Genomic DNA, 20,229 nt, shown 5'->3' with positions numbered 1-20,229 from the left:
AGAAGAGAGTCGAGGTCTGGACGGTAAATAAATTGAGGGAGTTAAGAGTAACGGGACAGTGGATGGGGCGCAGGAAATCGTGACGGAAATGCTCCTTGGTGCGGCATGGCGGCGAGAGGACCCAACGTTCCTTTGCCGGCTCATTCGTATTTATGAGCGGTCGCGGGCGCGTCATTAAGCGATATCCAAGGCTCACTCACCTCCCATCGTGGACGGATAGATGTTGAACGACGGCTCCTGAAGCCAAGACGTAATGGTGACGTGGTCGCGAACGAAACTGGGAACGTTGCATCGCATAAGTACGTTGTTGCCGAGGAAACCGCCGGGACATTGCACTTCCGGATCGTAACGCTGGCTCACCACTGCAACACACAAACAAAGGAGCCGCTCGAATGCGAGGCTAAAGTACAACCAACCCCTTGTTCCCCTTGCACACCCCCTCTGTCCCTTAGTCGGCAACCGAGCCCAGACTCGGATTCGACGGTCCAGAAAAAAACTCGAGCTCGCCGCGCGAGAACAAACTCGGAAAATTTCGTATGCTAATGACGGCTGTGGGAACTCGTTTTCCTCGTTTTCGGTAACCTCCAAACCTCCAGCGCCCCCCTCGTCCTTCTTCCTCCATCTACCTTGCCACTCCAGACGCACAGGGGTCCAGAATCGGTGAAACGCAGAAAAATGTTAAATTTCCAACCGCATTCAAAATTAATGAAATTTAACCCTCGGACAGCAGGCCATTCTTATAATTATACTAGCTTTTGCCCACGGCTTCGCTCGCGTAGGAAACCGTTTAATGGCCTCGGAAATTGATATTGTTTCTCCATAAAACCTTTTTTAACCGCCCATTCACCCCTATAGAGTTCTAATTTTATGTCATGTCGCCATCTTAGATTTCGAAACCCCTTTTCACCCCCTTAGGGGTTGAATTTAGGGGAAGAAATAAATTCCTATTTGGTTTCTATGTCTTGCAATTAGAGTACACGATTTTTACTTTCCATAAACATCCGCAGTCTAGGTATAACAATAAGCGTGCAGTCACCACGTCAATAAGATTTGAGAATTTCGGTAAATGCTAATGCATTCAGATAATTCCGATCACTTTGAGACGAGGCCTGCGATCACGGTCGACCACCGAAAATTATGACGAAACTATCGTCTATCACGCGGTCGTCGGAAATTTCAATGGACTTCGGTTTACAGGGACAGATTTATCGGCATCGTGTTTGGCATTTAATTGCCGGCCGTTTTGTTCCGACATTATTCGAGGCGGCGCGATATACGCAACGTTAATAACCCAACTTGGATAAACGTAATGACGTTAAACCACGGCTTCGTTAACCGGGGTTCACAGGTTCGCGGCTTTGCGCTCCGATACGCGGAATTCACGAGGTATCAATTATAGCTCCGCTAGCTATGCCCAATTTCGCGATATCGTTCCCGGAATGCCGGGAAATTTAGAGAAAATTTCGCTGCCGTGTGCCGAGTGTGTCGCGGGTCGAAACACACGACGATCTTGGGAAACGTGCCGCGAGGAATCGAGGATTTTATTGATCCACTGCTGGACCGTTGAACTGTATATATGCATTTAGCGACGGGAATCGAATTATTTCGAGCAGTCGATACACCATGTTCTCTGGCTTCGAAATTATTTGCGATGCGGTGGGTACGCGCTAAGGATGTCCGCTTTGGATGAATTAATGTGAATCAAAATAATATTGCACACACGTTTTATAGGACCATACGACTTGGATTTTTAAAAAATTAGAACAATTAGTTTACTACATTACGTGGAAAAAATATTTTTTTAAAATTGCACCTGGTCGAAATGAATCAGAAAATACTAAAAGTTGTTGTTTACAACCTTTTTTATACGGGCCTATATTGAACATTTAAAAAATAAATTCTATATTATTTTATCAAAAATCCAGTGTAAAAAACATTTTCAATAACGTTCAAATTGGACTAATTGTCTGTCATAGAAGTACGCCAATACGAATGAATATATGTACATATGCTCCATCATGGCCGTGTTTAATAAGATTGTGGGGAACCAATAATTAATCGCCGTTTGTAGTACTGTATTATTATTGTTAGTTCTGTTCATGATACACTGCTATGGTATTATTTATACATCAATGATTGGCCATGCTGTATGATGATTAAGCACTCTATTAATTAGTCTGGAGTGTCATGTACAATTCTCTGATTTTCCGCAGTTGATAAGATCAGTTAATAATATGTAGTAGACAGCAAAGGAGAGAATTTATATTGAATATTTTTGATCCATAATTTGTGGCTAGTAAAATGAGTGTACAAAAAAGTTATGTTAAGAATCAAACATTTCATATGCATCTACCCAGTAATAAAATTTGCTTTTTCTATTCTTGTATGATTTGTATTTTTGTAAAGACATTGTTCTGATCTTGTGCAACTTTGTGGGCATTGGTGTGACAGTGAACGTGAGAAATAAATTTGATTTCTGGAATGATTGTTCTGACTTTATGGAATTTTCGAAGCTGTCAGTCCAAGTGTAAATCCTCGAATCCGTTCCTGGCGTCAGTCTGCACGACTTAATTGTCTCGCCAGTGGAAAAGGTCGGTAAGGACACGGGCGAAGGCGAGAAAAAAGTTGTCAAGTAGTGCGGCGAGGGTGTAAAGCAAAATGGAGGGCGCCGCCGCGAGACCATGGGATTAAATTCAGCCGAGCAGGCTTTGTGTCACTACACCTACAAGATGTTAACATCGTCTCCAACCAAATCAACTGTAATGGTTGCCGCTCAAACTGAAGCGAGACGGGGCCATTAATTGAAAATATCTCGATAATTCGCGCCCCGGTGCCGTTTCATCATTCAGCATCCAACTGTAGTTGGGAAAGTTCATAATTGACAACGAAGGGAACCAAAATAGATAAGGTAACCGCGAAGTATTTACATGGCAAGAGGAAAGCAGTTTCCGAATGCAACACAGATGGCTGCGGAAAGGAAATCCGCGCGGATGTTCTCTATTTCGCGGAGAATTTTTCAAACATAAGAAATGTTTCTGCTGCGCTACCTGTTTCCAGGAAAATAAACATTCGTTGAGCAAAACGCAATTTTTTAAGCCAACTTTAAAGTAGAAGACGTGGTTAGTTTAGGTTATTTACCTTTTAGCTTATTTTACTGTCGCTTATTTGGTAACCGAGCCACGGTAAACAGCAATACGTAAGTAATGTCGGAAATTCACAATTGCAGGTCGAATATTGCAAAATTTAACGAAACTTATAATTTTTATATGTGTATTGTTAGTGTATGGTACACTTTAAACATATTCATTTAATAAAGTGTTCATTACTCGAGGAATAGGAAATTCGCATTTCATCTAGCTTTTCAATAATAGATATCTACATGTTAATTTTAACGTGGATGACTCTTTACCGATGACTCCGAATACCTAACTTGTTTCTTGTCGTAGAATCATCGTAACTAGGCGTACGTATTAGAAACAGATGTAAATCGAATTGTACATGTATCGCACGCAAGATTCATAAGCGAAGAACCGTTGATTAATCAAATATTAAATCAACTCCCCGGGATTCTTTTTCATTCCTGAACAGGGGATTAAACTTCCTGATGAATATTTCAAGGGTCAATCAGTATCAAGGAATTTTAAGCAACGGGCCAATAAGTTCCCTTTCCCTCCGCTACTATCCGTTCTGTTAATACAGCTCAATTAACATCTTTTAAACTCCCCGGACTCTTATCACTCGATCCCACCATTTAAATCTGTAATTGCACCCCCATCGACCAAAGACCACCCTCGTGCGTCGATACCACTCGAGCCCTCTTCACGCGGCACCCGCATGATCGGGTTAAACGACGCAGGAAAAATCTCCGGGTCTCGATGCAGCCGAATGGGGGATGGTTGATAGAGTATGGGAGTTGGCGAAGGGTTCGCGGTATCTTATCCAAAATCTTGAGGCTGTCGCAATCCGGCCATGAACTGGCATTCCGCGTAAGTTGATGGTCCTGGGTTGAAAGGTCGGCGAAAGAGCAGGCCCAGATGAAGGAGGACGAGGCAAGGATGCAGAACGAGAAATCGCGATGCAGGAAGAGAGAGAGAGAGAGAGAGGGGGGGGGGGAGAGAGAGTGAGAGAGAGGCGATGGTCGACGGTGGTGGAGGCGCTGGGTAAAGGAGAATGTGGTGGTGTGTAGGGCCCGGGTCTGGAACCCGTTTCGAGAGTCAGCGGAGCGAGGCACTCAGACTCCAGAATGGGGTAAAAACTCGGTGAGTTCGCCTCTGCTGCATCCCCCTTGCCTTCGCTTCTCTACTACCACCCCCGTATCACACGGCTCTCGGTTACGCGGCAACCAAGCCAAGCATAAACTCGGCAGACGTATCGTGGCAGGTAATATTTACAAACCATGAAACCTACGGGATGAGAGAGGCTGCACGACTCGTCCCAATCCTAGCCCTCTGACCCACCCCATCCGTAGCCACCTGCCGGAAAGAGAACTCCATTCTGCTCGAAATATGCGTCCTTTCTCGGCGGCTCGAATTTTACGCGGACTCAAGCCGAAACCCGTTTCCAGCAACACCGGCGCCAAGACGCGCGTTTTCGACATACGCCCGAACTCCATTTTATTGCGACGACATTTTCGGGAACATCTCATTCGGAGGAGGTGGGGCAAAATGGTCGGACGGACTAAGGTAGGAAATCATTATTTACACTATTACTGTTCATACTCTAAGAAAAATGTTGCCAGGGTGAGATACCTAAGACGCACTAGTTTTTCAAATATCGCAACTAGATTCATAGTTGGAGCTATTCATAGAGAGCCCTCAAAACTAACCAGAAATATAGGTTATAATAGTATCGAGCTCTATTGCAATTGTACAGTGTTTCTGACATTATGGTATAAATGGCCGGCTCGTGATTCTATACGCAGCAACAAATCGAATAAGAGGAATAACATATGTTTGACACCTCATATTCGAGAATATCGAGTTTGAAAATTCAGTGAATACGCGAACTATGTATTAGATAGGAATTGGCTGATGCGTCTGTTCATGATTGACCTGCAAACAGATATTATGGTTCACGAACACGATGGATCTGCAAACTCATTTTTCCATTTTTTAAACAAGAATGAAAAATTTCAGTTGTGGTAAGCTATAACAAGTATAAATACCAATTTATTTAATACCTTGGTGCAATATTTTACTCTACACTAGTAATGATTTATTTCCATGCCAGAAAGTTCGTACAACTTTAAAAAACCATAAAAAATGTCTGTAACTTACGGAGGAATGAAATTATTAACTGTACTATTGTTTCGTACTCCGTTATGTTCATTGTTAACAGTCTGATATATTAGATAGTATGGAGACCATTAGTCAATAAATAATGGAAAGAAAAAACCTTATCACATAGAAGCGTCAAATGCAAGTAAGTGCAATTATTAATTGCACCATTTTTTCACCCTTTTTCAAACTTCAATCTCCATCCTGATTATAACGCAAGTGAGCCGTTTGCGCAGAATAACTATTTCCCCGGAATTTTTCGTGAATTTCGATTTCAACGAACGAGAGTTTCAAAAACGCTTCAACTACGGGAAAAAACCCCACGAATCGTTCGCGTCCGTTGTAAACTCGACAACGAGCTCCGAAAGAAGATCAAGCAAAGGACTGCAGATTTACCGTCAATTAAAAATAATTGTACCTTTCGCGCCATAGGGCAGCAACGAAAAATTGTGTTGCACCCAAAGTCCATTTTTTGTCGGAACGGTATTGTTACCACGCCGCGCGTAATTGTTAATAGGATTAGTTTAAAAGATTATTCTAGTGTTGAACACGATATTTTCAAACGACTTTCTGATTTTTTTGCACAGCGACACTATAAAAACTGTTGTGTATATTTCCACTTGTACTTTAGCAAACCTACCAATAGTTCAAACAAACAAACAATCAAAATTGATTTTTGCTAAGTATTGTGGTGCTATCATTTCCTAATCATAAACAGAAGGGACTATGTAATTGAATTACTTTTTTACAGAACTGAAACTAAAGGTTTAATGAAATGGTGTCATTTTAAATGTTAATAATTTACTCGTAACTAAACTGTGGATCTTCATGCAAAACAAAAATTGTCAGCATCAATTGCCACAAACACTAACCCTATAAAGGATTGTTCATTTGTTTAATAATAAGTTGAAAATAACATATTCACATTCTTGAATTAATTTAATCATCTTCCTGTCGTAAATTGCATCAACTCAGCCGCACTAATGCCTGAGATTGGCCGGTTTTTACCATTTTCTTTTGATCAATTTTGGGAATTTAAGCGTACCATTTTAAAGCACATCTTTTAAGCGTAATTCTTTATGAATACGCGGAAAAGACGCGATTTTCTTTAAACCTGTAGAGTAGCATTTCAAGCGCGTCTGCGAGCGGTAAAATGGAAATTCTTCAGATGCTTCGCGTCCGACGTCGCCTATACATATTTGCAAACCAGCAAAACAGGAACATCTTTCTGTCGCTCGAGCTGTATGAATTCGCGATCCATCGGCTCCCGACATGTATATTCAAGTGATTCGATCTCAGGTCCAGTGGTCCTTGCTTCGGGGAATATTCATTTCAATAGTCAATCGTGGCATGTCGTCGGATCAACGGAGCCTACGCGTAATAGCATAATTGAAGCGCGGGAATGGCGTACGGCATGTTCTTGCAAAAATATCCGACAGATCGTTGAGTGTTATGCATGAAGAGATCCCTACTACTATTCCTTTCAGTTCTATGAAACATTCGGTCGCATCGCTTCGAGACAATTAACGCAATTGCTAGTGTCACACGGTTTCTCTGCGGTATTAGTATTATTTGCACGTTTCATTGTTTAATAACTGAGAGCGTGGTCTCCAAAGGAAAACTGGAGTATTTGCGAAAGCGTACGGTATAATGGTCTGATGCTGATTTCACCGACAATGTTAATTCTCGAATGAAAATATAAATATAATATTCTCGAAAGAGAATATAGAATTTATGTTATGAAATTTTATTTGTGGTGGCATTTTTAAAACTAGATGCTAATTGTCTGAAAACTTTGTTTCATAGTGCAAGTAATTATAAAAGTTTCATTAATACATCTCCATTATGTTTTGAAAATAAGCGAGCTCACGTTAAGTATTCTGATGGTGAACTTTTCCAATGTTTCTTGATTAATTCTTCTCGAAACTTTTTTGCGATTCTTTCCAAGCGTTGTATCTTGATTTACGACGTACATGTTCCACTTTTTCGTATGATTAATGTTTCCATGTTTTTAATGTATAAGTACACGCAAGTATACTGCAAAATGCAAGAACTACATCGCGATCAAGATTTTCTTAATGGCTACAGCTGGTGTCCGATGATTTATGAACGGGAGTGTACAATTATCTAATGGGATTAACAAGATAAAACGCTTGGAAATGTGTATGTATAAAAATGGGAAAATAATTCGGGAAAATATTTAACCTTCTAGAATGATGAACGACCTATGTAAACAAGTGCTTGCTGGTTAATTATGTTGTTGATGTACAGTAGAAACTTCCTCGTAAGAAGACGATAACTTTTTTAATATTGGACCATACAACTGGGAGTCTGTTTGAGGAGTTAGAACAATCAGTTTACTACATGACGTGAAATGAAATCTTTAAAAAAAATTGCAATTGGTTGGAATTGCAGAGTAAACACTAGAAGTTGTTGTTTACAACATTTTATGTATACATATTTTGAAATTTTTATCAACATCGGTCAACGTTGCAATGAGCTACAAACGTGTAAAGATGGTGAAAATTGCAGTTTTTCACAATTTTCAGCCTATATTTGTAACAAACCTCTTGCAGTTTTTTATGCCTGCAGTTTTTTTCCACATCAACCGATTTTTATAAAAATTTCAGAATAGGTATTATATTATTTGTATTACATTAAATTTATTATATATATGTATTATACATGTATTACATTAAAGTGTAATAAAGCCGAATTTTTTTATTCATGCAATGAACTTTAATGAATAAGATATTTTCTCTTTTGTTCAATGTTCTTTTACTAAAAAGAATAAATAAAAAAATATTTTATTGATTAAAGTTCATCGCTTGAATAAAGAAATTCGGTTTTATTTGATCTTAAAATACCGAAATCATTTTCTTGCCAAACCAATATACAGGGTGTTTCGTAATTGGTGGTACAAGCGAAAAGGTGGTGATACTACATGAAAAAATAAGTCGAAAAAAAGGAATAACATTTTTTCGTTTGGCAACTCGTTTTCGAGGAAATCGAGTTTGAAAATGCAGCGAATACACGTGCTATTGCATAGGAATCGTGTGATGCGTCTGACCATGATTAACCAATTCTACTTTCTGCATATACTAAAGCACGTACCCGGCGAAAATTCAAAGTCGATTTTCTCTAAAACAAAGCCTCACATGAAAAAATTTTATTCTATATTTTCGACTTATTTTTTCATGTGAAAAAATGAATGAAATGAAATGAAACACCCTGTATAATATGTATAATTGATACAGATATACAAAATGTATTTTTTAAATTTTCAATATAGGCCCACATAAAAAGTTGTAATCAACAACATTTAGTATTTTCTTTGTAATTCCAATCAAATGCAATTCTTTTATAGATTTCTTTTTAACGTCATGTAGTAAAGTAATTGTTCTAACTTCCCAAACAAACTCGCAGTCGTATAGTTCAATATTAAAAAAGTTATCGTCTTCTTACGAGTGTCAGAATATAAATCGAGTCACTGTAGTTAAAAGGTTAAGGGAAAGTGTTGGAACGAAAAAGGAATGAAAGATCGATCGAATCAACAGTGAACGGGCGCGCGATCGACACAATGGAACATTCAACGGCAGGGCGCTGCGTGTGATTTACGCGAGGGCTCGCAACGGTCGTTAAGATTCCTCATTACTGCGTCGGCGACGATGGCGGCACGAAATTAAACCGAAACTACGAAATATACAGGAATAATAAGTCCCGGGCTACATTGTGCCAGGTAAATGGAAGAAAACGAACGTCTTAGTAAGATCGGGCAGAGCGTATCGCAGCCAGCTCGCGAGGCTTTGCAAGTCTCGCGCTGAAAGCGGACACAATAAGGCAGCCCGGTTGCTTTTGCACAAACGTCGCACGTCGTTAAACTCCCGACGGTCTCTGCGAGGGCGTATTCTCCACAGAAAATTTCTTGTATTAAACGATTCGTTTCGTTAACAAGAACCTGGACCGCTCGTCAATGAACCAGCGCAGCTTTTTGTGCGACAATATTCGGTTGTCTTTCGCCCGGCGTCGTAAGAAAGAGACTGTCATTGCCAGTGGAGGAACAACGTGGTCGTTTGTGTCGATGTCTAGAAAATGCTACTGGACCGCTAGAAAGAACACGAACGTAATTTTTATTTCATTCTCCGCCGGTGCTTCTTTGCTAGAGATGCAATTTCCTTCTTCGAGGACCTTAATTTACTTCTTTCGCCACGGAGTGGACGTACTTTAAATAGTTCGTTACAAGGGAATGAAACTGAACGCGCCTCGACCGGATTAAGGCAGCAAAGAAAGGGGGTTACGGATGAACACGCGAACCGTGAAAATCGCGCGTGGCTGAGGAAAATACGATTGAAGCTCCTGTGGCTTCGCGTATCGACCGAAATACTGTATCCTACAAAGAGAATATTTAACTCTGAGAAACCGGAAAATATCGATAAAACTTTTTACGCGTTGATTGCCGAATTACAACACTCGAAAAATCCAATGAAATCAAAGTCATTCATTTAACTAATCCGAAATTAGAAGGATAAAATTTATCGTAGTGAATGAGTTCCTTGAGCCCTTTGGTATCCATCGATCGTAATTTAATTTTCTCTAATCTATCATAGTTATCCCATGTAGATTATATAGATAAGTAATATGAAAATAAAATTGATACATAAAATTTCTTTTAAGCCGCCATGTAATATTTTTCCGCTATTGTATAAAATCCCAAAATTTATTGCCCATGAAAAAATCTCTTTTATTTAACCGCTGGCGTGAGCATTTAATACTTTGTCATGCTATACAAATGGTACAAAACAATCACGAAACGAAAGAAATCGGTAACCATGGAAATAACGTAGGTATGAATCAATTTAACATTTTATCGGGTAACTATAGTCACCCGTAATAACGATAGGATTAAACTCCTATTTATTAATTTATGATGTATTGTATTATTGTACGATGCCGACTCATTGAAATTATTTAAAGAATAAACAAATTCCTCCTTGACTCTTGTTTCTTGAAATTGATGCATCATATCTCTATTTGGCATAAAGATCTGCAAGATCTATTAGAAGAAAAACCGGAGAAGAAACACAGCAGATTGACGGCAAATCAGTGAAATACAAAAAAAGAACATGAACATTATCATTAATTACAGCCAAAGAAATGTTACTAAAAACTGTACAACAGCAGTACTGTATTATACGAGAATGATTGCGGTATTCGACCTCAATTTCTGAAGTGTAATCGCCGATATTTGTTTCCATTGAAGAGTTTAGTCAACAACCGCGATTACACAATCCTGAACGCCACAATTTAAACCCTTTCAGATGTACTGAAAAGTCACAATTTCCTCAAAATTAACACTTTAATTACGCACCCCAGCCAATCATCTCCCCTCCCGGTAATACACTCGAAACACTCGCAAAGGGTAATCGTTAAACACAGCCACCCTCCGGACGCGATCCCCTTTATCAGCCCAGTTACCCTTATTTCCTGAGAGTTGCGATGGGCCGGGTACCCGACAACGTAGAATGCGGAAGCAACGGTCCAACGAGCGTGGCACGATCAGAGCCTGAGCTCTGCATAAAATCTGCTCGCGAGGATTTAGAGTTGTAGATAGCTGAATAGCTGAAAAGAGGACACCTAGATAGACAGAGAAAAAGAACCCAGCGGCGACACGTCCGACGAATGGCCGAGGCGTACGTGTTTTCGATCACCGCGTCGAAATTGCTGTCGTAAGGAACCTGCGAATCGGGACCGGGAAACCATTGTTGCTATTCGAATCGCATATCGAACGTAGTCAGCATGATCCACGAGGAGGATCCGCTAGGATGCATACGTAAGCCTAAGGGCGGCAGCGCTGGCGCGTAATCATATCCGTTTTGCGCAGCCGAATACACGTACAGGTTCGAGAGGAGACACTTTTCTCGGCCGGGAAACGACGGAATCAGCGATGCTGGTCGTTCGGAAGGGGTCGCCAGCCAGACGGCTCGAGCAAAAAGGAGAGAGATCACGGGTATCGCGTCAGGAAGACGCGAAAACCAACGCGAGCGAAGCGGCGCGGCGCGGCGCGGCGGGTAGAAGCTGACGCGGCAGAGGTGGTAGCGAGCATGAATCTGAAACGGTATGGGCTGCGTTCACGCGACGATGATTTACGGGCATATTAGGTCGATAAGATATCTTCCGGTTCGTTGACCCGGAGGAAGCTCTATTTTTAAGGCGCCTCGCGGAGACACCGGGGAGCTTTTGCCCCCATCTATCGCTGGGGCGGGCTTCGATATCTTGGTCTGCCGCGGCCCCAGCCACCCCCATGTTTCCATGGATCTTGTCACGGAGCCCGGTTTTTTGAGAAGAGCGACGCCGATAAAACAGCACCCAGAAACAACGCGACCGTAAACGCTCTTTTCGCTCCGCACCGAGCCGAACGAGCTCATCTGTTCCAGCCCCGTGGACCCCCTCGGAAACGAGCGCCCCGATAAGACGACATCTCCCTTCGTCGCTGCCCCGCGTTCAATGGAAAGGATTTGAATAATTCCGCCGATCGATCTCGGACGGCCACCGAAGACAGTCCCGCGACGCGGAAAAGAAAGAATTTCTCCTTGTGACGGCTCCCTTTCGGCCATCAAACCAGTCTCGCCGACAAACTATCGGCAAACTATGAATTACATGCCCGTCGGCGGAGACGTGTCCGCACGGAGATCGAGGGCGACCAGGTGCGCCGAGAGCGCGCAGACAACGCGAACCAAATCACGGACTCGGCGGGAATAAATATTTCATATCGTCCCGTCGTCGAAGACGTACTATCTCTGCCGATCGGTGGAGGGGTTGAATTATTCCGTCTAAGAAAAAGCCGCTGGCGGCTGCTCGTGCTGTCATGGCTGGCGATGTTTAATGGAAACCCTCCGAGCAAGATCCTTCCGGCAGACCGTCGAACTCGTCGTCTAAACGCGACCTGTGGCCTCGATGCAAACGACCCGGGGAACGACAAACATTTCCATATCGAGACCGACCATCGATCAAAACAATACGTCAGCCGTCTACCGTGATTTTCTGTCTTCCAGCGAGCTAGAGGTCGCGGAGAACGTTGGACTCGGTGGAGTGAGGTCTCGCTTGTCGGCGAAAATGAGGGAAAAGGTGTGCAGAGAGCGAGGAGACAACATAATGTAGATAACGAGCAAGAAGTTTCGCGTTGGCGTGCCTGCTCTGACAGTGACGTCTCTGCTAACGATGGCGCCAACGCTGTTGACGGCGGAACACTTATAAATGGCCCAGTGGACGTCCTGCCGGAACACTTCGGCCTCGAAGCCAGGAAAGTAGATCGTCCCGTTGCCAAGGACGTGCCTGATTCCAGGGATACTCGTTATGCTGCCGCCGTCCGCTACCATCCAGTCGACGGTGGGCGCCGGATTTCCTCTGACTATACAGTCAACCCTGCCGCCGTTCACGTTCGTGAACTCCACACGCGACGGTGGCTCCGACACGAAGCTCGGCCCCTGCATCTCGTACGAGGCGTCGCTGCCTGAAACACACGGGACAGATATCGTTATAATAGGCTCGGGATCCTAATGCCACGAATATTTGGAATTTCCGCGGTGCGCCATTGTAATCCCCGGTTATTTAGCACGTCGCCGCGCCTCTATGCCTTGCACAGAGCATGGACCGCGATCTTTGTACTTGCGCTTTGACGCTCGAATCGCTCAGAAATTGCTACTCGCTTAGAGCAGGGATCGGAAGAACCAGTTCTAAGAATTCTGTTCGAGCTGTTAGATTTTATTTAAAACACAGCGACTTAAAACGGTATGATATTGGTGCCGGTATACAATTGAAGTTTGTGTAATAATTAGACCGCGGATTTTATGCATTTATGAAAATAATAAGAGGTGAAACTTCAAACAGTAGATAGATCAAAAGAATTGAAGGACATTAATATTATATATCATTATCAACACAGTAACATTATCAACGAAAGAAAAACATCTTTATTTAGCTCCCGTATCTTCCAATTGATGTATAAAACTTTTATTTTGCGTGATGATCTGCAGTCTAGTAATAATTAACAAGGTCAAGTATCTTGTTTTGTGGCGTGAGAATAAGTGATAGATATTTACAATAGTTAGCGTTCCGTAAGATTATTTAAAATCCAACAATATTTTTCTTATTTCCACTCGTAGATTATGTCCCCAGAATCCTACCAAACAAATAGGAAACACCCAGTAGTTGTCGTTTCGATAACTTTTAATGAATCGCGATCAGCAGCCAGTTCGGTGAATCCGGTGTGACGCGGGCCGTGTTCTCCATCGGGTCGCGTTCGATCAGGGAGAAATCAATTTTCCTTACTGTTTCAATCGGCAGTTAGAAAGACATTAATCATGGTCGCAGCGCGTGGGCGTCGGGTTGATGAATTTTTTCGACCGGCTTGGCGAATTCAAAGTAATTTTCAGAAATAGGAGCCCTGATGGCTGGTTGCGCGCACCGTCGACGCACGAGGAACGTACGGAGGGTTCTATCGCAGGAGGGTGGTTCAGAGGGAAATGTGAGGGACAGGGGGTACAGGGGATCGTGGGGTACAGGGGGAGCAATGAGTGTATCGCCAACGGGACATGAACGAAGATAATACGGCCGGCCATAAATCACACATTTAACGCTGAAATTCGGCCGTAATAGCTTCCATAAATGGAGCGCATTGCGTCCCCCGCGAACCCTGTTAACCATTCATCACCCGAGTTATGTTGATTTAAGTAGGAATGCCGGTCCGCACGGATGTATTCAACATTCCGTCCAACATTGCCCATCTGGAAGCCGGTCCAACGACGGAGCACACAGAATCCCGAAGGAACGTGCGACGAATATGCGCGCACGAGCTACTTCCTCGCGTGTGCCACGAACGTTTTAGTAAATAATCTGTGATAAACGGGACCTAGGTCTCTCTGCTGGTTCCTTCGAAGTATGTGCAGCGAGTGCGAGAAGCGGTCGGAAGACGTGCGGTAGGGAATCATTCCAATTCGAACGGTTACGGGCGCGCTAAATATTAAAGCAGCACTACTGCACGTCAAGTCGATGAATCTTTACGATCGATGCCAAGATTGTGATCAAAATCGGGTATGATGTGAAACGCGTGATTCTGGGAGAGTTTAATTCATCGTGTCATCATCGTCATAAGTTATCAAGAATTGATTTTAAATTTTCAATACCGGAAAACTAAGTTTTCAATGAGAAACGTATGGGTACATTACGTTAAACTTTCGTTATCGAAGTCGAGAAGATTTCGACAAAAAATGTATGTTAGAAATAATTCCGAAACCATTAAAATGACGATTTAATATCGTACTTGATTTTGCAGGGAACTCTTGAAATAGACTACCAAAAGTGATCGATTCGGCGTAAAACGAGCCAATAGCGTTTACCAGCCTGGGGGAGATATCCGGTTCCTGGAGAAAGCTGAATTTTCCTGGGAAGACGAATCAAGTTACCGACTAGCGGGTCGATCGCGAGTAAATCACGGCAACGGGGACGTTGCTTTTAGGATTCCGGTGTCGTCCGTATTCTCAATACATCTCGGTAGTCTCACGCGAACGAAGTCGTCGTTAATTAACTTTTCCAATCGAGTTCGGACACTATGGACGACGACGTTGTTGTCACTCTTTCTTTTTCGCCGGGAATTCTTATCCGCGGAAGTCTCGCGTGTGGACTTGTCGCGGAAGTAACGAAGAATTTCCACGAGAGCCCACCGAATGCCGGGAATTCCCTCTTTGTTGGCAGGATTGTTTCCAAGATGCACTTAGAACCGTGACTCGCACCGGGTTCTCGAATGTGATCGCGTGCCTACGTAACCCCTCAGTGAGAGAGAGGAATTCTAGCATCTTCCGGGGCGACTGTATTATTCCAAAGAAGATTCGACCAGCCGCATTCTCTTCCGAGATTTCTCTATCCTTCACCGCTCCTTTATCCAAGGAATAGCTCGTTCCACGTAGCAGGTAATACTTCATGACCTACATTCCCACCCCATTGCGCCTCTTGTTACCCCATCCCCGCAACAATTTTTCTACCGAGCAAAGAGCAAAGCGCGCCGTATCTCGTCATAAACATAATTCTAGATTTTCCGGAATGGCAAATCAATTTCCTAGAATGATGGACGCACGTCTCTTTCTGTTGCTCCATCCTTCGTCATCTTTCTTCGATGCGCTGAACGATTAGGCTTGAACACAAACATTTTAATCGTCGAACAAATGTGTGACATCTTATCTCTTTTAGCACATTACTCACTATTTCATAGATTTTTAGACAGAAGATTTTTAAATTCGTCTTCGATTTAGGACAGTTATTGGGAATCGTAGTAATAGATTTCCGGTAAGTAGTTGTCCTACTTAAAATTATGCAGGACGAGACAGTGAAAACTAACACTTCAAATAACTTGTTACATAGTGTCTTATCAACAAGTGTTTGAGGTAAAACAGAGGGTGAGTCCTGAAACGTCTGAAAAATTGAGCATATGATGGTGAATCAGTTTTTCTTGTGGAGGTTTAAAAATTTTCCAGGTTATCATTGCTATCCATTTGCAAAATAATACAGAGGGAGAGAGGGAGAGAGAGAAAGCGAAAGAGAGAGAGAGAGAGAGAGAGAGAGAGAGGGAGAGGGAAAGGGAGAGAGTTAAAACAGTGCAAATTGTGTGAATTTCTTTACATAATATTTTCTTTGATCAACCCTGGAGAAACACAAAGTTCTGACATGACGCATTCACTGACAATGAGAACTGCAACACCCGAAGTTACATCCGAAAAAACTGTTACTCGAGATTCCAAGACGGAAACTCGGAAAAGCTGGTCCGGTTCGAGAGCTCGTTGGTCCCAGATTACAAGGGATTTTCCTATTACCTTCGCGTTCGTTTTTTCAGCAAACGCAGAACGCAATCCGGATTATCATCGTAAAAATAGAGTATTGCAATAACTCCATATTTGCCGGGAATGCAGTACACACCCCGTTGAAAGAAAATCGGCACTCTGCGACGCGGCGCGCCACGCCGCACGCCCTGGCCGACAGCTTTAATTCTGAATCGCGGATAATCGGACGCTAACGAGCAAAAACATGCTTTTGATCGAATAAAACGCGCTTCCTCCATACATCCATTCATCGGGTCCAGCTTTTATCGGTGTGGAAACAAAAAAGCACCTGCCTCGCTCAAATGAGTGGACGGGTACAAGAAGAGGAGAGAAGTGCAGACAGAGAGAAAAAACGGGAGCCTACGCGTTCGTTCATCGACTGCGTTATTTTCGCGGTTGAACGGAACGTTCGCGTCGTACGGTGAGCCGAGGGTACAGAGAGAAAGAGTGAGCGACCTTTTACTTTGTTCTCATTATTTCCGCACACCGGTGTGCCTCGAATTTTATATATTTCCTTTGTCATGTCGTCAAGAATCGTTTACGCCGGAGTATCAACGGGCTCTTCCGCTCAAGTGGAAGACTGGTCTCTGTGAAACGTGCTATGAGCGACAGACACGCGCTACCGATTTGTCTCGACGGTTGCGTCCAATTAACGACAGTGCGCCCTATCAAAATGCCAGGAATCGCTGGCATGCTCGTCGCGGAGGACAGCAAAACCACGTGCGGAACGATGCGATACGGAGGGAGAGAGAGAGAGAGCACGTGCTCCCGCGCGGGCACACAACCGATCCCGCGAAAGGAAGTGATGTGTTCCTCGATATAATGGCCCGCTCGAGTGTATTTGAAATGCACTGGCTCATCAGAATAACTAAACAATAGACGCCAGCTGGAGGAGGACAGAATGAACGAGAGGAGAGTCTCTCCTAGTTGGCCCCTCACCCCCGTGACCACCCCTTACGGGGTTCGGCCCCACGCTACCCTCTGACGGAGGTACTCGACGACTCTCCCTCTTTGAATGTACTCGGCGATGCCGCTGTAACAGTGGAAAAGGGCCCGGGGAAAGAGGGAAAAGGAGGAGAGAACCAGCTCTCTCTCTCTCTCTCTCTATGCAGACGACCGTGGTCGTCGAATACTAAACCGGCACGCGTGCACACCGATGTTTGCGCGACTGTGTTCGCGCTCGCCCCTTCCACGGCGAGTTCTACGTGATACACTGAGTGGCCTAACCTTAGTCAACCCTCGACGTCATCGGGAGAACCCCTGAAGCTGTACACTTCTGTTTCTCTGTTAGCTGTTCGAGAGACGCGAGACACAGCCGTCCATCGACCATCTGCGTAATGCTTTGCGTCAACATCCCTTGGATACTCAACCCCCAGCATCCTCCTCCTGCTACACTCCCCGTTCCCAGCCTCTAACGACCGGCCTCTTCTTCACGATTCTTCTTTAAGCGTGCTCGAATGACCACTCCGCTTCCGACCTTTTAGGTCTGGCTACGATTCCAAGCGAGAGTCGTGTTATTAATGGCTTGTGATCAAAGTTTTCGTGCCACTCTCTTTCTCCCGGACATGCTTCTGCCGCTTCTTTTACTTCTTCCTTCTTCTTTCTCCGTCCCGCTTGTACCTTCGCGCTACTTTCAACTTCCCACACCTTCGTATCTCGCTAGTTCCTTGATCTGACGGCGATCAAACATCGATTTCCGTAATATTGTGAATTAGTGAAATATTGGTGCTTCTTGAGAGCGTATTTAAGTAATTGTATTATAATTGAACTGCGGATATTATGCAGTTATGACGAAGATTGGCGGGTGAAATTTAAAACAGTGTACAGGTTAAAAGAAACTGAGAATGTTGGACTGATTTCGTACTGATTTCAATTTATTAAAATTATTATAGCAAGAAAGAAAATTATATTTGGCTCCTGTGTCTTGTAGTTGATGGAGAGAATATGTATACATATGTATATGTTATGCATATGTACTATATTGATTACGTCAACTGCAGTAGCAATTTTGCGTGCTATACACAGGTCGCCATTATCGAAATCCCATAATTTAATAATGTACTGATAAATTATTGCGTAATATGATTAAGTATGATCATAATCTTATTAATAATGCATTTTTCACACTGGCGGTCACTCGTAATTATCGTCTAATTACATTGTACATTGTTCAAAAGTTCATGGTCGCCGATAATCATCTCGCTGTAATGTATGGGTGATCAAATTATTAGAACTATCTGGACAAATTGGCGCGCTTACGTTAGAATCCCACGTCCTCTCACAATTAGATAGACGATCGAAATATTTAAATTCATAATAAAGCCACAATTTATTATTCTGTGTAAATATTAGAGGTGTGCGGAACCGCGGGACGGGACTCCCAAAAATGTTCGGGTATATAAATATCGGGAATATATTCGGGAAAACCTGAACATTTTCGGGAATCTCGTCCCAGTCCCGCACACCTCTAGTAAATATGATTACTCTAATAATTTTATGAATCACTGTGCCCTCGTTGCAGGTTAAAAGACAATGTCAATATACCTGTTGCGCTAGTTTCAATCTTTCTAACAAGCACTCGCGGCATTTTATTAATTGTCTACAATTTATTACCTATCTATTAAACGTCGATGCATGATTAAAAAAACGGAATTGTTGGTCTACATATCTTCATCCCCTCGGTCAGTAAATTGAGCTGGTTTTTCCCTTCTGTTACGATGAATTTAAAAATTAACCATTCATTCGAACAACATGAAAAATTCGAACGGTACCCAATGAAATATGAATGATTACTAGGATCGTCCACAGTGACTTGTTGTTTTTGTTTGTTCCTTCGTGTGTATGTATGGGTGCTTTTTTCCGCAGCGTTGTTATCTTAGCCCTGCGCGAATATACAGGGTAGGTAACGAAAAACAGAAGGTAGTAGGTTTGAAGGATAAACGAAAGTTTCAAAAGTGAAAGAAAACCGTTCAAAATGGTAATATGATGACACAACAGATTTTGTTGTGACTAAAGTTTCTCTTTCCTTCATTTCAAGGTCATCGGTGTTTTTTGAGACGGTAGGATATATTTTTAACTTCATAGTGTTGTAACTGATGTCAGAACGAGTTCAATGATGTGGTACACTATGACCTGCAAATGACCTCGAATTCATTAATAGGTATAGTTTCACTACTCTGTTTGATCAATGGAAATTTTTGTGTTTTTCGAGAGTCACCCTGTATATAATCGCAGTGTCGTTTAGCTACGTGCGAAGAATGATTTCGCGAAAATTCAAGCTCGTAAATTTTGGACGAAGTTGGCGGACCGCCTAGTGTTTTCCGGGACACGTTCAGCAAGACTGGCTCGTCGAAACTGAATGCCGAATGTAATCTTCCTCGCCAGATCGATTGCCCGACCTTTTAAACATTTTGATGCGGCTGAGGGTAATGCGTCCGGTATACAGACGGCTTTACAATCTGAATTCTCTTCCTGCAGATTTATGAGCGTGGTTTATATCATCATAATATTCGCATATCGGACATGTTTGTTCATAAAAGTTAAAGGGACGGAACAATCACTAAACCGTGTAATATACACAACGGCGTACAATGTATGCAGTATAACTGGAAGAATGGCGGTGTTTTTTCAGGGAAGAAATGGCAAATGGGAATTCAATTTTTTCTGCAGGTATCATTATGCGCTCCAGTACAGTTTTGTTTGCCCGTGCAGCGATCATTGTGTGAAATTGTTTGCAAATAGTGTAATGTTATGGTGTTATTCAGTTTTTGTTAAACATTTTCACAAACGCAGATAACAACGTCGATGACAGAGAAACAATTCCGTGTTATTGTTAGAGTTTATTTCATGTAAAAATAGCTAACTATAGGGAAGCATATTTTTTGTTTGAAATCATTTGTTTAAAGACTTGTGAGCACGGCTGTAGGTTGAAAAAATTGTATTTTACATTTCTGCTTTGCACTAACACATAGAATCGCCCGCTTTCCAAACACACTGCATAGTTACCTTGCTCTGGGCTCTCCCTTCTTGCTTTAGAATACTATTGTTCGAGTATAATAGAGCAGACCTGGAAAATTAACCTTCAC

The 20,229-nt window shown here is 42.7% G+C and overlaps 1 protein-coding gene across 8 annotated transcripts in view; it reads right to left on the bottom strand.

Moving 5' to 3' along the window:
* Positions 1–20,229, bottom strand: part of LOC143207109 (cell adhesion molecule Dscam2) — a 252,777-nt gene that overhangs the window by 140,746 nt on the left and 91,802 nt on the right. For all 8 annotated transcript variants that reach the window (XM_076420195.1, XM_076420198.1, XM_076420199.1 and 5 more), the window contains exons 2-3: positions 12,466–12,786; positions 201–362 (exon numbers count right to left, since the gene is read on the bottom strand). In XM_076420195.1, the coding sequence (XP_076276310.1) occupies positions 201–362; positions 12,466–12,786 (483 nt within the window). The remainder of the gene's footprint in view (positions 1–200; positions 363–12,465; positions 12,787–20,229) is intronic.

The sequence above is a fragment of the Lasioglossum baleicum genome, chromosome 3 (genome assembly GCF_051020765.1).
Source record: "Lasioglossum baleicum chromosome 3, iyLasBale1, whole genome shotgun sequence".
NCBI classification, from domain to species: Eukaryota; Metazoa; Arthropoda; class Insecta; order Hymenoptera; family Halictidae; genus Lasioglossum; species Lasioglossum baleicum.
The sequence above is the reverse complement of the archived record's forward strand: the minus strand, read 5'-3'. Positions and strand labels throughout refer to the sequence as shown.